At 42.5% G+C, this 17,042-nt stretch overlaps 1 protein-coding gene across 1 annotated transcript in view; it reads left to right on the top strand.

The window, feature by feature from the left end:
- The window catches only part of XYLT1 (xylosyltransferase 1), a 152,350-nt gene that overhangs the window by 100,086 nt on the left and 35,222 nt on the right, over nucleotides 1–17,042 (top strand). The window contains exon 6 of the mRNA XM_015642387.2: nucleotides 11,463–11,543. Within this exon, the coding sequence (XP_015497873.1) occupies nucleotides 11,463–11,543 (81 nt within the window). The remainder of the gene's footprint in view (nucleotides 1–11,462; nucleotides 11,544–17,042) is intronic.

Genomic DNA, 17,042 nt, shown 5'->3' on the forward strand with positions numbered 1-17,042 from the left:
ATAAATCCAGTTAGGAGATTGATGCTGCTCACTGGATGAGTGTGTATTTTCTGGTGTTTTCCAAACAAAGTCTCTGTACCCAGGTGCATCTTTCCCACTGCATCAGAAGAGCCACCTGCTCTCCGGGCAATGTCACACAAAGCCGGCCTGTTTTTGTCCAGGATTACACAAATTAAATAGGGCAGATGCAGAAGTGCTGAGCTTTACAAGGTATAAGCTTTACAAGGTATTGCATTTACAAGGTATTGTGCCCTTTTAGAAGGGGCTTTCCTGCTCCCTTTCCCAGCAAGAGGAGGGTGGACTCAGCTCCCTGCCGGTTCCAAGTTTGGGGTGAGCGCGTTGTGTGTCATCACTGGCTGTGGCAGCAGGGACACTGTGTCTGAGCTCTGGGAGAACACTGGATGGACCATTTGGAGTGTGGCTGGAGTTCCTTCCCCTGCTGGGAACCAGGGGGTGCCTGCAGAGAGGGGCTGTGGCAGAGTGGCCTCAGCAGGGACAGAGCAGGGAGGCTCTTTTCAGAGTCCTGCATGAACTGTCCCTGGTGTCTGCAGGCGTGTGCTGGCCTTGAGAGTGTCCTGGGCAGGCTAGAATGGAACAGCTCTGGTTTCCTGGTGTGACAGATGGGTCAGGCTGGGGTGTTGGGTCACTGGCAGCACAGTCAGAGAGAGCAAGTTATGGTTCAGAAACTGAGAAATCACCAAAATTTAACATTAAAGCTGGGGAAGTGGCACCCTAAGAGCTGCATCCAGAAAAGCAAAGATTTCTCACGAGTCTTAAGCTGCAAGGCTGTTGCAGCTGGTGGAGGAACACACAGCTCACAATGAAGGACCTTAAATCCAAGTTGGATCTGCTGAATAGATCCATCCCTGGCATGGAACTGGCCTGGGGGGACACCTGGGGACACCAGAGGGTCTCTGCTGTGGCAGGACAGCAGGACTGCACCCCCAGACTGACAGACCCCACCAGGCAGAGCTCTGCTATGAGAAGCAGGGTGAAGGAGGTTTCTCTCTTCCCACTTTCTTGGAAGAAACTGAACATTTTTAATTATAATTTCCCAACAACTATCAAACTATTTTTCAACAATTAGCAAATCATTTTTCGTATTGACTTGTACAAATAAAATTTTAAAGGTAAATACATTTACAAATAAAAGTTCAGATGCACATGGGAAATTGTGAATTGGATGAAGTGAATGGTTGCTTTAAATCTGTGCTCACATTTAATTTTAATTTCTCTTTTTGCACAAAATTCTTGATAATTTAATTTTAGAGACAGTGAAAAAAACTGCTGAATATAAACCATGCAATGTAAAATATACATGTTATAAACAAACAAAAAGCTCCTATTCAGCCCAATATCTAGATTTTTTTCTTTTTATACAAAGTCTCACTAATTTGAGTAATGAACTTGATCATTTCTGAAGCTCACTCCACTTGCTTATTTAATCAGTGATTATTGTTTTCATCAAAATGGGATGTATCGTGTAGGCAGATGAGGTTCTACATGAATATGTAGCAGCAGACAAACACTGGAAGAACACAAAGCAGTGAGCATCATTCTGTACTAAATAAAATCCCAGGGCTTTTATAAAGCTAAAATTATATCATGTTTAGTTTTAATAATTAAATATCCTTGGGTATTAGCAGCTGGTTAGTCAAGTATTTCAGTACTCTCTTTTTTCAGATACTTTTCAGCAGATATTAAGCAGACTCAGATGTTTTTGTGAGATAGGATAATCCTGTCTGTCTTAACTCTTTGTAGTGCTGCATCCTCACAAGTGATATTCTGGCATTCCCAGGACCATGACCTATCCAGAGTTTGTGGCACTGAACTGTGGGAGTTCTCTGCACTATCCCTGCATTGAGGCACTGATTGGAAATGGAATGGTTTGTTATTGCAGTAACAGCTAAAGGCAACTTTGTGGAAAGCAAATTATCTTGGCAAATACTTTTCAGCAGCTGTAGAAGTCATGTAGTAATGCTGTGACACAATGGATGGGCCTTATGGAAAGAAATGGTTGCTTGGGAATTTTTCCTTGGGGGAATTACCTACTGTGAGACAAGGCAAGGAAGGACAGAGCACCTCTCAGAGTGAGAGGAGGACGCTGCTGATTTTCATCTGTTAACACATGGAGCAACACTTCTTGACACTCTATACTGGGAAACACCACAAAACCTTTGTTATGATTTCCCATAGCCTATTCCAGGAGCACAGAGCTGGGTTTATGCTCTGGCTTACACAAGCATAAACTGAGTGCACTGCACTGATTCTGGAGCATTACAGATATGAAAACAGAATAAAGTCCTTTGCATAGTGCTTTATCAGTAGGAAAGGGGATAGAAAAAAGTACTTTTTTCATTGATTAAAGGACTTGCAAGGGGGAACTTGTCTCACAATTGAAGGTACTAAATATATTTTAAGGAACAAAATGTGGATAATTTGTGTACTGCTTTCTTCAAAGATGCATTTTGGGCGGAAAGTGCATTTACCAATGTTTCTGTCACTCCATAGGTTTTTTCTAGTGAAAGAAAGCCCTTATTGTCATGAAAGTTTTAAAACAGAAATATGCTGAAAGAGAGATTGGTTTTTTTTTTTCTTACAGGATTAAAACTAAGTAAATAACCTCATTAAATTTAGACGTTCTGGGCATGAATCCTCTTCAGCCACGTGTCTCAATGTAAATAGCAGTGTGGCTTGAGGCTGTGTGGGTAATCTCCTCAGGTGCACGGCTGCTTCCTGCTCACTGTCTATCAAAATGGTCATTTATGTCAACACTCCACTTCCTTATTGATGGAAATCAGAAATGTGATAGACCTTTGACGGTGGGATATCAAAACAGATTTTCTGTGCCAAATTGTCAGCAGATAGCGTGTGTTCATTGGCTCCACACTCTGCATTCACTCAGCCCTTACACTCTCAACAGAAAAAGGTTAAAAACATTCACATTTGGACTTGTTGATGCCATCCACCAAACTGATGCATTTTTACCACAAAAATCACAATTCTTTCCTTTTATCCTGAGCACAGCTACCTTGGAAATTTGCTGACTGAAGTGTCAATGGCAGCTATTAGTGGAAGGTGAGCTAAAGTGACTAAGGGGAACATTGGCCTCATTGTGCTTTGTGTGAACCCAGTTGCCTGCATGTGACAAATTTCCCAGAAGTTCTTCCCAGTGTGGGCAGGCTCACCTTTCCCTGCCTGTGCTGCTGCTTCTCCTCCATTGTATCATTAATGTGGGAACAGTAATTCAACCTGAACCAGAGCAGTGACTGTTGTTGGCTTGTCTCCTGCCTGGAGGGGAAATATGGACAGGGACAATCCCTGATGCTGCTGCTCAGGGGAGAGCTGAGCTGGTGCTGCCAGGGATCCTGGTCTGTGCCCCTGCCCAGACCCTGCATGGACCAGAGTGAGACATCTTCCACTCCAGTGGGGGATGTTGCATCCTGTCTGCAGAAGAGACCCCAAACACACCTGTGGCTCATCCTTTACCTGCCTGTGAACCCCAGCAGGGGTGATAGTGTCTAAACATTGATCCAACAATTAAAACAGAAGATTGTATGTTAGGCCATTTTTTTTTTCAATTTGTAGATTTGTCTTGGTGGGATCAAAAGCCAAAAAAAGTCTGGAAACAAATGATGAATGAGCCAGAGATAAACAGGCTGACATGAGTGCACAAACTGCCTGTACTCCAGGCAGATGTGGCAGCTCTCTCTTTTAAACAGCTTTCAAAAGCCCCTGAACAGAAACTTCTGCTTGTGAACGTGACTGCACCAACGCCAAAAGGAATTCTGCTTACTCAAGGCACCTTACTTTGGGACAGTGGCACTGGGGGATGTGCTTTAGGGATGGCCTTGGCACTGCTGGATTTGATGATCTTAAAGGTCTTTTTCAAATTAAACATTTCTCTGATTCTATGTTTGGAGCTGACATAATGCTGAGTAATCATGTGATTCTATGAATGCTAAGCATTTTAGATCAGAGTGTAAGTTGAAGAGTCTAAACCCCACCTTGCTGTATTTTTTCTGAACTAATCTGCAGTATTTTAATTTCCAAGTATGAATAATGGGAATGCCAGCAAGGCTTGGTAAACAGTTTTTGCTAGCACTGATAAAAATGGGATTTTTTTTTTTTATACATGCAGTTCAACTAAACTGACATCTCTTGTGAATGTGGTGGGAGAGGAATTTTTCTTTACTACAGGATATACCTTTAACAAGTTTTCTAGCCCTTATCTAAGTTAGACACATGTCTCTGCCTTTACTTAAAAATGTTTATTTGAAATAGGCATTTATAGGCCTTTCTAGCAAAGGCTATCTGTCAGGCACTCAAATTCTGGGCTAGCAAGATGAGAAAAATAAGTAATGGTGGTGATATGCTGATGATTCATAAACTTAAATAGAAAAATAGATAGGAAATTGTTTAACAAATAAGAGTGAAACATTTCCTTCCTTTCTAGCAAAATACCTCTGAGCTGCACGCATCAATACCAGGTTATTTAGGGAATAAGTCATCCTGCACGTAGCAAATTTTCCTTGATTATTTTCATGTGTACCAGCTCTTACGTAGTTGCACATTTGGAAGGTGCTTCAGAAGCTTTTGTTATTCAAGTATTTTTCAGTGCATTTGTTGTTGTTAAGCATACAAATAATCTAGACTTAGCAATTGCATACAATTAGATTTATGAAAGGAAAACTACCTTAATATATTTCATAGTTTTACTCTAAAATACAGTCACTTCAAACTTACAGTGGCTTTAAAATCAGGGAAAAAGAGCTGCACATGACGTGGTATTACAGGGTAGTGTTTTTCTTATTTACTTTTTACTGCAGCAGCAGTATTTGTATATTTGAGAAAGTCCTGGAGATTTTAAATGCTGGCGTTGAAATTGTGACATAAAATAATTGGAAACTGAGTAATTTACTTTTTTCCCAGTGAATATTTAAACAAAGTCAAAAGCAACATTACAAAGTTTTAATGAGTGCATGCGGTAAGAATTTTATTATCATAAAAGCTGTAGGGTTTATCAGCTGATATAGGGCTGGAGTTTTTCATTAGCCAAGGGCCTTTCAGGGTTTCATGGGATATAGCTGGAAAACATTCCAAACAAATGAATATTCTATTTTAAAAGAATAATGAGACATTGAGGGTTTTATAGACTCCAAAGTTTGCTAAACCAATATCTCTAATTAGATGGAGAAACTCTCTATAGAGGCTTTGCATCAACGGCAATACACACAGCAAATGTTTTAAGCATTTACATATCAAACACTGCTGGCAGCATTTTGGCAGCAGTCCAGAGCTGTAGATAGTTTTAATCACATTTGTTCATTAATCCTTGGTGGAATTCTCTTATATGGTCTCTTTAGGATTTTCATTTAAGCATGTGCTGCTGCTTCTCAGCAGTGGGCTTATTTATTTATTTTATAAATGCCATCTGAAGCCTTGAATTTATAGAAAACGGGTGGAGTGGCTCAGGAAGCAGACGATGGAGTAAATTCTATTTTCTCTCAGCAGATCTCTTTTTGCCCAGGCATTTATGTACTCTCACTAGGAAGAGGTTTATTCAGCAGTGTGACATCTAAAAAAGACTTCCATTCTCTTTTGACTATGTGAGTTCTTTTCTTTTCCATAGGAAACAGACAATGGTTGAATGGGAAGCAGTAATTGAAAGCACAGCCAAGATGACTGCATTGCTAATAGAATGTCTTGAGCATCATAGAGCACTGGCAAGGCTGCATGGAGAGTAGCTGCAGCCCCTGTGATGAGTGATCAGTGCCTGCAGCATCCAAATTCAGCAGGCTGACACTTTGAAACACACAGGTGTGAATTCCCAGCGCTGGTGCTGGAGCACAGCTCTGATCTCCCAAGTACTCCAGCGAGCTGAGCTGCTAAGGCAATAGTTTTCTTCCATTATCTTGTTCCTCCATTAAACCTGACTAGAAAGACAAAACAAGCCATTTAAGACAACACTGTTGTAAAAGCAGAGGTATTACCTGTCACCCAGAGCCTTCCTCATGCAGTTGGCCTCTGAAATCGTATCTGCTGTTCTCATTTTTATGGTTTGTTTTGTGAATGGCTGTTGTTATAGGCGTCAGATTTGCTGGGAAAGCTTGCCATGCTAATCTTTGTTCTGTGATGGATAACAAAGGCTAAATGTATCCTTCCCCTTTCTTTGCATTTTTAGATGGCAAACTTGTTGGGATGTTTTTTGTTCCTTCAGCCTGGGTCAGGCTCTGCTGAGTCTCCCCTTGCACTAAGTTGCCTTTGAAGAGGCAGGAGGACTTGGGAACACCAGGAAGAGGGTCAGGCTGCCTATCTGGGGTCTGAAAGCTGAACTCTGCAAACTTTTTCCTGTATTCTCATGCTGCATTTGCATGGTTGATCATCTTGCTGTAACTGTTCCAGGAGGAGGTTTTGGAGGTTTTTGGGTTTTTTCTGTTGAATCATTCATCTGTTGCATCCTTTTACAAAGTTACTTGCTGTGCCCACACTCATGCCAGCTGGCCTGGTGGAGGGACCAGAACAGGATCCCTTTCTGGAGTGGGAAGATGCCACGAGTGCTGCTGTGCCCCAGCAGAAGCTTTCAGAGGGCACTGGGTGCTGTGCAGGTGTGTGCAGCAATTGGCAAAACCCCTTCCCTGTCTCCTGGGCTGCTCTCCTTCCTCCCCAGCCCCTCTGTGCCCGCTGCAGGACTGTCAGGCAGCTGCAGAAGCTGGGGAGCCAGGCTGAGCACAGGCACTCCCTGTGTAAGAGGGAGAGGGATAGCCCCAGGCTAGGAATAACCAGGCAAGGAACTCTCCTGAAGCTCTCCTGCCTTGGGGGCTTGGTAGTGATGGCATGCCCTAATAATATACAATATGTATAAGAGTATCTAATGAGTATGAAATTAATAACTTACTGAAATCAGTGAGCTTAAGTATCTGTAAGAATTTATTGAAAAGAAGGTAGCAGAATTGAGTGCATTCAGTTCTCCCACTCTCAGGCTCTTGTGTGCACATCTGCTGTTTAACTGTGTTTAGTCATATTAACCATTAATATCATGCTTAACTCTGAATAGGTGAGCTGGCCCCATAATTCCAGCTTTTGTCTCTGCAGTCTTTCCCTTCTCTAGTGACCTTGTAGAAACAGTTTCTTGGCAAAGAGCTGCTGGGGTTGCTGTAGGTCTGGGTTCTGTAGGGCTGTGCCTTCACACAGTCACAGGAGTCCTGGGAAAGGAAACTGTGGGGATGAGTCAGGGGGCTGGAAATGCCAAAGCTTTGGGGACTGGGAGAGCTTGTAACAGTTTTGATTTACCTCTTCTGACTGTATGTTTGCCTTCATCATCCCTGCTTCAAAGGCCCTTCATTGCTGCTTCAAACCACATCAGCCTCCTTGCCCTATTCTCCCAAACACTTTTGCCTTTGTGTTTCTTTTTTTTGCCTGTTCAGCTGCTTTTGTAATCCTTTACTGCCTCTGCAGCACCCCACACCAGGCAGAGCTACTGCTGTGTTTGCTGCCACCACTGCTCACCATGGCCAGGCTGATCCCCTCCCTGCACTAACTCCTCCTGTGAAGCAGCCAGCAGGCTTGTCATTAGATAGCCCTAAATTAATCAAGATGAATAATTAATAAACTCAGAGCAGTTCTCTTTCCTTCATCTGGTTCCTACACAGAATCAAACCATCTTGTTTCCATACTCAGTTTTGTGCTGCCAAAAGCTCCTGAATTTTTGATCTAACTTAGCCAAATTGTTATTAACTTGTATATATTCTGACATATTAATAATCATATTGAAGTGGCTGCTATTCCCTACATCTTTCAAGTTGCCCATGTGTTAAAGTAACTTGCTGAATCAGAATATTTTTATTAGCCATCACTATCTTCCAAATGTAATAATCTCTTGTCTCATATTCTGCAAAGACTTTCCTAATCTGTTTTCCCAGCTGCAGACTGAGGGCATCTCTGCTCTTTTCTTGGATTAGTCACTAGGGGTGGAGGATTTGCTTAAAGCCAGCAAGACCAGCAGTGCCTCTTGCTGTCCCCACCGTGTCCGGCTGTGGTTGTGCGCAGGGGCTCGCTCACACCGCTCTCTGCACAGGCCTCCAGCGTGGGCAGACAGTGCAAACACAAAGTCAGTCTTTCTCTTTCTGTTTTTCATTTCAGTCCCCAGCATACAGGCCATATTCTGAAATTATTGCCATGCTCAGCATGTGCTTAATGAGTGCCTGGTTTGCCTGCTCACACCCTGGGATGTCTCAGTCCCAGCCAGGGGCTGCTCATGAGGAAATACTGGTAGCAGACTTCGCTTTGCTTTGCCAATATCTTCTGAATTTTCTTCTGGATATAGGACTCACCTTTGTCTCTCCCTTAGTCCTGTAACTCTAATCTTGACTTAACCCCAAGTCCCAGCCCAGGGGCTCAGCCACATCCCCAGCTGAGCGGTGCCATGGGTTGAGTCACTTTTGCGGTGTCTGGAGCCCCACTGCCTGCCCAGCCATCCTTGAGTGCAGCCCTACGGGGGCTTGGCTGAGCTTTGCTGAGTGGCACCTCAGCAGGTGGGCACAGTGCCCCTGCCACCCCTGTCCACCCCTGCTGCAGGGGGGGAGCTGTGGGACCTTACCGAGGTGACCTCAGCAAGCGGCTGGGGAAGGTGGGCGCCCCCGTCCCAGCTGGCAGCCCTGCCCTTGCTGAGCACCAAATCTGCATCAGTGAGCTCAAATGTGCTTTGTTTCCCATCACTCTTCTTCACTTGTCATCTTCTCGTGGCAGCCCTCCCCCACACACCAGCTTTCTCCACTCTTGGAGCTCACTGGAGGATTAGTTTTGTGTTTCTTCTCCCTGTGTGCTGCACACCTGAAAATGCCCATTTTCTCTCAGCCTCTCTACACTCACACCATCCTCCTCCCTGCTAATGATACAGGTAACCAGCTGGCTAATCCTACTCCCTGGTGCCTTGCCCTCCAAGTGAGTTTAATAGCAAAAGGAAATGGAAGTGGGAGCTGTGGATGCATCCCTCAGGTCCAGCCTGAGGCACCAACTGCAGTGGGCTTTTTCCTCAATCTGATTCATGCTGTGTTACACACTGGGGAAACTGATAGGAATGTGATATGTAATGTAAGTGTATTTTTAATCAGTAGCATGAACTACCCTCCCTCTCCCCATGACTTTATTTCCTTCTTAGGAAGGCTATGTTGCACTTGTTACTTTCTGTTTTACTGTGATAGTTAGTAAAAGATTTTGTGCCAAATTTATGCTCAGTGAATTATCCCTGAAATTTGTGGAGCTACAGCAGAGTTTAATTTGGCTGTGTGCAGTTGCTGTTGCTCCCAGTGATGTCTTCAGCTGAAAATCTCAGCTCTTGATTGCCTTACTTAGAGAAAAAGCAGCCCCATGTCTCCAGGCTTTGTCCAAAGGAGTGCCAGAGGCACTGGGAGTAGCTGGTGCCAGAGGCACTGCCCTGGCTGAGACTCTGCTGCTGCTCTGTGTGAAGAAGCCTGGCAGCAATCTGTGCCAGAGGCACTTAGGAAATCTGCCCCTGAAGGCAAAGTTTTCTGAAAGGTGAACAGGATTTTAACAAATGCATTAACATCTATGGTGTGTTCAATACCTTTGATTTTCTTCTTAATGTCTTCTGGTGGAGGAAGTCAGAGGTGATGTGCAGCATCCTCATGATGTTGGGGCCAGAAGGAGCATGTTGAATGAAAGCTTAATAGAAATTCAGTGTGCTGCCATGCTGAGCACAGAATTGGTTGACTGCATAAATCTAAATGTCAATTAACTAGGAAGTCTTACCAAATGGAGCTATGATGTTTTAGTTCCATGTTGTCAACACATGAAAAGAAGCACATTAATTGAGAAGGGTTAAAACTCTGTATGGGTTCTTTAAAACAAAAAATTAAAATTATTTAAAGTAGGACCAAGATACCACCAATGTTTTCAAGAAGAGGGAAAATGTCAATTATTGATCATCATTTGAGCATTTATAAGAATTACCTAAAAACTGAGAAGTTTGTGTGGTAGCCCCAAGTCCTGTTACACTGGGTAGAGTACTGCTGAATAGCAAAATACAGGTTGGTGAGCAATCTAGAAAGGATGATGTTTTATTGAGTGGTGTGGATTGTTCCTTTGGTTGATTTGATTTTTATCCTGTAAGGAAATTAAAGCTCAAGCACTTCCAAACTTGGTTATGTTTCTAAAGATCACCTTTGCATGCCAGCTTTTGCCTAGAAACTCACCCGAAGATGTCAGCCATTGAAACCATTTCGTGTGGAAGCATTGCTAAGTAAATTCACTAAATGCCTATTCATCCCAGTAAGATGGAGAGTCACTGGAGCAGCAAATGTGAAAATCTGCACAGCTTACTACACAGAAAGCAGTTTCTGAGTTTGCCAAATTGAGATGCAGTCTGACCCTGGGAGGTATTGCAGCTCACATGAGGGAGTGAAGGAGGAGCATCTCCAGGTCCTGTCTGTCAGGATGGGTGATTGACAGACAATTCATTTGGTCTAGATAAAGTCAATGAGATGATGAAAATAGTTTACTTGGCTGATAACATTTCCAGGTTGTTGCAGCCTGACCCCAGAATTTAAGCACATTTTTTTACAGTTAAACACATTCAGGTTTAACTTGGTTTTCTGTGGCTTATAATAATGAAATACTTTCAAAATACAGTATTATTGATGGTTCTTTTATTTTGAGTCTTTCTGCCACCAACTTCATAACAGACCATTGCTTAAATGGTATTGTATCCATGAGGTTGTGGGTTTGAATGCAATTCAGGAGATTAAGATCTTTTTAATGTGATTTATTCAGTTTTCCTAAATATGCTGACCTAGATAAATACAGAATATTTTTGCTTCATTGTTAAAGAAATAACTGACCACAAAAGCTGTCAAGCATAAATACATTCTTGGACATGTCAGCTAAAATTTTGCAAATGCTGGTGTCAGATTGCTTGTTGTACTAATTGGAATTAACCTTCTAAATTCCTTTGTTCCTGTTGATTATATTGCCTTTTTGACATCAAAATTCTCTTTCGTTATGCATTCCAACCTTGGCCTGTTCTCTGTTACACAATGAAAACAAATAATTGTCAATAGATACTGAACCAAATTCCCTAGGAAATATCTAGCAAAGCATGTAAAATGGAACTATCAATGCAGTCATCTTGCAGCTGGATTTTCATACTTAAAAAGTGTTGAGCAGTATTATTTCACACATATTCTTCTTATAGTGCTTGAAATACCTGCCAAGGGTTGATAAGAAATTTGTTAAGGTGTAATAAAGCTGTGCTTCCTTCCATGATTGCTTTCCTGAGCAGAGGGGGTCACTGAAGTTCAGCAGCAGGATTTAAGCTTTGTTTGGAACCACCTCCTTCAGAGTCTGAAAGTGATCCCCAAATGAGAACAATAAATATATAGATTGCTCTAGACAAAGTGGTTTTCACAGTGTAATTTGTGCACCTTTTGTTCTTTCTCTCACAGGACAAATGATCAGCTCGTGGCATTCCTGTCCAGATACCGTGATATGAACTTCTTGAAATCACACGGGAGGGACAATGCAAGGTGAGCTGGCCCTTTCCTCTCCTCATGTTAACAAAGCACTGAGAATTATTGTATGGTGATGGTTTTCCAGAATTACCTGATTGAAGAAATCCCTAGCCCAGGACAGAGAAGTGAATGAGGAGGAAACCCTTTTCTGAGGATGGTTGTTTCTTGGCCCAGAGTGACTCCTTCCCAGAGTCAGAGATGCCTTTGTGGGGAGAGAGGCACTAAGCAGACTGAAGTTGCATCCCCCTGTGGACTTGGCACAAATCAGTGTTTGGTGAGCAGGTGGCAATAGCCCCACACTGCCCAGGTGGTCCCAGGCACACTGGTGAGCAGGACCTGGCTTAGCTGAGCTCTGCAGCACAGCCTGGCATGGGCAGAGCCCTGGGTGAGGGAGCCTGTAGCAGCCTGCAATGCCAGTAAGAGTGAGGATGGTGGCTGGAGCTTATCACAGTCTACTGAAGTTTGGAGGTTCTTGAACCAAAATCCGTCTTCTTCTGCCCCTGCACAGGTCTCAGGGGGAAGAGAATGTGCTGTGTTTCCCACCAGTCATCAGTAATACTTAAACTTGCCATTGTGGTTTGAGAGAGAAGCAGTGACCAAACACCATCTTCCAAAGACTTTTAACAACCTCTGCAGATGAAAGGAGTTTCCTACCTGACTGCAGTGGTCCTGTTTTCCTATTTATTCATAGTTTTGCTCTTCCTCTTTTTTACTGGTTTTGTACCATAACAGCAGTCCTGCTGCACTTCCAGCAACTCCATATGCTGAGTCCCAGTTGTTTTGCATCTAAAAATATTGTTTTATTCTGCTTGGGTCACCAAGTCTTCCCTTTATTCTGTAAAATGTCAAGTGTACCCAGAGAATGTGACACACTGAGTTGCGTGTTCAGCACAGTGGGCAGGCAGAATAACTCACAAGTCTCTCTCTCTCTTCTTGGCCATTCCTATTCTTGTCACTAGATTTATCAATTCTGTCATGTTCCTGTTTAAATTAAGTCCTCACGAGCATTCATCTTGTGCATGCACAAATTCTATAGCAGGTAGTAAAAAATAATCCTGTGAGGAGTCATATTTTAAGCCAAGTCAACAGTTTTCACAGGAGAGTCCCTGGTTTGGGAAATGCAGAGTGTCAGAGTGATTGGCAGACTCAGCTCTAGCTGGCAATAGTGATTGACAGCAGAGTTAGTGGAGAAAAGAGGAGAGAAAGAACCAGGGAAAAGCAGCTGGTCTCTTGCCTCCTTGCTCCTCTGGTGCTCCCGAGTCTTTTCAAGTTCCCTGAGCTGGCTAAGGAAAATAACTAATGGACTATGACACACTAACATCAGGCTGGTTCAAGCATGCCAACTTCAGCTGGATCAGAACAATTTAGATCAATTAAACACACTAAGCTGATATTAATTTAATAATGGAATAAGCTAATGTGCTACTTGTCCTTCCATCACAGGAATAACAAACTCATTTAGTAGTTCAGTGGTTCTCTTTGTGTAAACAACTAAATACCTTTTCACTTATTACAACATGTCACCATGTTTTATTTTGTTTCCTGGATTTCTACCATAAATTCCCTGTGTATCAGGGAACACGATCTGGGACATGAGTGCAGATTTACCATCCCTATCTGCCATGGTTGCCTAATCCCTGAGTCCCATAAGTGCTCCCACTGCTGACCACTGGATGAATGGACCCTTTCACATTAGCCCTTGGCACATCCCCAGATTTTCTGTCAGGGAGGTAGAGTGGCTTCCCTGCTCCTGCACAGCCCAGGCAGCTGTAGACACTCAAGCCAGCAGCTGCAAATGCCTCTGAGTAATGCTGGTGTTGGGTAAAAATTAATTCCATTGTTTCCAAAAGCTGATCAAAAAGTAGTTATCCCCTGATTGTATTGTGAATTTCCAGCTGTACATCCACCTGATGAGAAAGAAATACCTAAAGTGAAGATTTCTAGTCTGATATTTCATGTTTTAGTGTTTGAGTGACTCAGTCTTGACTAAACTGGTCAGTGCTCCCTCTGCTCCCCATCTGAGACACAATTCCCACCTGACTTTCACTGAGTGCCCAGGTGTGCAAGCTGTGCCCATACCACTGAGGTTTATCTCTGCTGTCAGAATGGTGAAATCCTCTGGGCTGAAATACCTGCCACAAGCTCAGGCAGGTGAGCCAAGAGCAAAGGCCCCCCCAGGATGTCACCCCATGTCCCTGTCCCACAGCCAGTGTCCCCAGGGAGCAGAGGGGTGTGCTGTGGCACTGCTTTACAATGTTCTCCCAACCTCTGGTGACCTTTGCCTGGGGAATTTCCACAGCTAAACTCAGTGACTTGCTCATTGTAAGAGTAAGGAATGGGGCTTTTTCCTATTAATTTTTCCAGTTTTTAAGTCTTACTCTTTGCTTTGTCCTGTCACAGCCCAGGGGAAAAGAAATACCCCATGAAGAGAATGGTATGGCCAAGAGCTTAGTAAGGTCTGGAAGAGAAGCAACAGCCTTGAGGATTGGCAGCAAAAAGTTAAGGGAAAAACAAAGGATAACTTTTAGATCACAGGCCAGTGTCCATGTTATTGGGCAATAGAAGAAAACTCCCTTTGGATATCCTATCTCAAAACACACTGGAACAGAATTTTTTGTTTAAAACAACTAATTGAAGCCATAATAAGGGAGAGGACACTGAACTATTACTTACTGCTGCCCCATGTAGAGTAATAATTTAGCTGGTCCAAGGTGTTTTTCTCAAAACATGTGAACTAATAATACAGGAGCACAGCATCTAAACATAATTGAAAGCAATGTATAACCCTTGCTGATAGTTTTAATTTGTGGATGAATAATGGCACCTAATCAATAAGCTTTTCAACTGTCTAAGTCTGCCTTGTAAACAACTGAAAACTCTTAATTTTAAGTCATCGTAGTCTTTGGATCATACAACAGAGGAAGATTAGAAGTGCCATCTTAAAGCTGAAATGCTTGTACAGCTCAATTACAGTGCACTTTGTATTCAAGCCATGCTCACAATCAGAACATGTTTTACTGCCAAATAAGGAGAGAAACCAGGCTTCCTTTTATAGAGTTAAGTTTTCTTTTAGTTATGCTAAAGTCATGAAAAAGTGCATCGCTCTGATTTTCTTTTCGTGGCTTCAGCAAAGAGAATGGACATGAAAATGGCTTCTTCACTCAGCTGGAGGAGCATTATTTCCTGACAGAGGTGGATGTATGAAATGAAATGAAATTGCACACAGTGGCTGGAGTTGTTAGGTTGTGCTTAGTGAGCAACACATTTCCTCCTCTTTTCAGTGTCTTAGACTGTTAAAAGCAAGTGAATAACCTGGTAGTTGTATAAGTTAATGCAATTTGGAACATGCAGAAGATTTTTTCTTTTTTGGCAGGAGCAGCACCTTTTGGATGTATTAAAAAATATAAAGACAGTCAAATGTGACATCTTCAATGACAGGCAGGAAAAGGGTAGGGGGGTTGTATGGAAAGCTCTCCACAGCAGTCATTTGGTAAACTGTAAACATGCTGAGAAGGCTGAATGCTAAATCTTAGAGGAATCTTGAGCTCATAGGCAAAATACAAATAGCTAAAGAAAATACCCTTCGAGTTTTAGGATGTGTCCATATTCTTCTGCTGATTTTTTCTTCTCACTACTGCTGTTCCTTGCAGTTGTGTTGTTCCCCTTTCTGATTTCTGGGTTCCAGATAATTTTAGAGGTGTTGGTGACCTGTACCCAGGAGCATCACAATCCCATCCCTGTTCTCAGAGGCTGGAGAAGAAACCTTAGCTCCTGAAGGACTGGAGCACATTCCCAAAATCTCTGCTGCTGGCACACATCTGTTTCACTCCATTTCAGACATGCCTTTTATCCCCAGTGGCACACACTGTTTGTTGTGTGCTCTGCATGGGGCTGGTGGGGGTTTGGTGGTCAGTTAAGAAATGGATCACACAGTAAACACTGTTGTGTATTGCACTGATGAATTGCCCAGTAAGTACCCAAATACTAGGGGGAAAAAATGGATTAATTATCTCTGCTGTTGGAATAGTTTAACCACATGTCCTAGCAGCACTTACACTGCTGCTCATGTAATATATTTGGTGGTTCCTTTGGCACAAATTAACCTCAGCCTCATACTTTTTTTGCTAAATTTTTTAGAACACTTGAGTATTCTGGAGCACATGCACTAAGATCTATTTTTTGCTTGGAAGTAGTTCAGCCCAACAGTTGCATGAGAAGTGTAGTGACTGAAATAGCAACATGCATCTTCTCTGCAAAGAGACTGCACTTTAAAAATGTAGACATTACAGCTAACTTTCAGATGTTCTTAGTGCTTTATGCTAAGCATTAGGGGAGCCATAAAGCCTTTACTGCTTCAGCTTGACAATTCACCTCCTTGTAGGGCTTTTATTTCTGCTCAGTTTTGGAAAACAGTGCTCTAAGCTGTCAATGCAAAGAGAAACAAAACCAGCCATAAGTCTTGATGTGGGACTAAGGAGGATGTTCTTTGTTCTAAGAGTGTACAAGCAAGATCATCTGCTGGTTCAGGAAGGTGCTTTAAGTGAGAAGGTTTGAAGTAGCCATACTTTATGGGGCAAGGACAGAATTAGGAAGGAGATGAAAATTGAGGTACTGGTAAAATAATCAGGAATCTTATTGCTATCTGAGAACACTGAGCAGCACACTTGATTTGCAGCCATATAAACAGCCCTGTCAACTGAGGTCCTGAGGCACTTCAGAAAATGGTTATGACAGGAAACATCATTTTAAGTTGCACAGATGTTGTTGGCCCTGGTGTATCCACAGGTCAGTGGCCTGATTTGGAAGCTTGCAAACCTTTATAGAAGGGACTCACACTTGCCCTCAGTCACTAGAAAGGCAGTGAGGAGACAAGAAACCTCCTAGAGAAGACATTTACTGGAGACAGATGGCAAAACGCCAGGTTTCATATCATTGAATCTGTCTGTGGTGAGTTCATGTTACATCTCTGCATGCTATCATTTGCAGTTTTGCTTATTTAATATCAAAAGAAACAGAATCACCTGACTTGTGGCTTCCTTGATGCTGAGAGGAAGCCATTTCATTTTCATTCTAAAAGCTGTTTCAGTATTGCTGAAAAGATGCCATGTAAGTGAAGAGTGGGGAAAAGAAATCCACAGGAAAATCTTTGACAGTCTCTCTCTTGAGCTTTATGCTCACAAGGAAATGCATGGAACTGTTGACAAAACAAGACAGTTCCTGGTAGAGTCATTACTGCAAAAAATAGAGTTTGAAAGTTTCCTGCAACTAGAAGAATTTTAGAGGGTTTTTTTCATTTTGCTCCCTGGCCTGCAACATTAAAATATTGAGAAATATTGAGGCTTTTTAAGACTTTCTCTGAAAAAGAGACTTCACCTTTGAAAGAGAGAAGGTGGAAAATATAGTTTTTCAAAACCAGTGGAAAATGATGTGTAGGAAAAGGTGGTGAAGAAGAAAGAATAATGAGAAATTTCTTCTAAATAGAAGGCAAAGATATGTTAGGAGTAAAGTATTAAA

Source organism: Parus major, chromosome 14 (genome assembly GCF_001522545.3).
Source record: "Parus major isolate Abel chromosome 14, Parus_major1.1, whole genome shotgun sequence".
NCBI lineage: Eukaryota > Metazoa > Chordata > Aves > Passeriformes > Paridae > Parus > Parus major.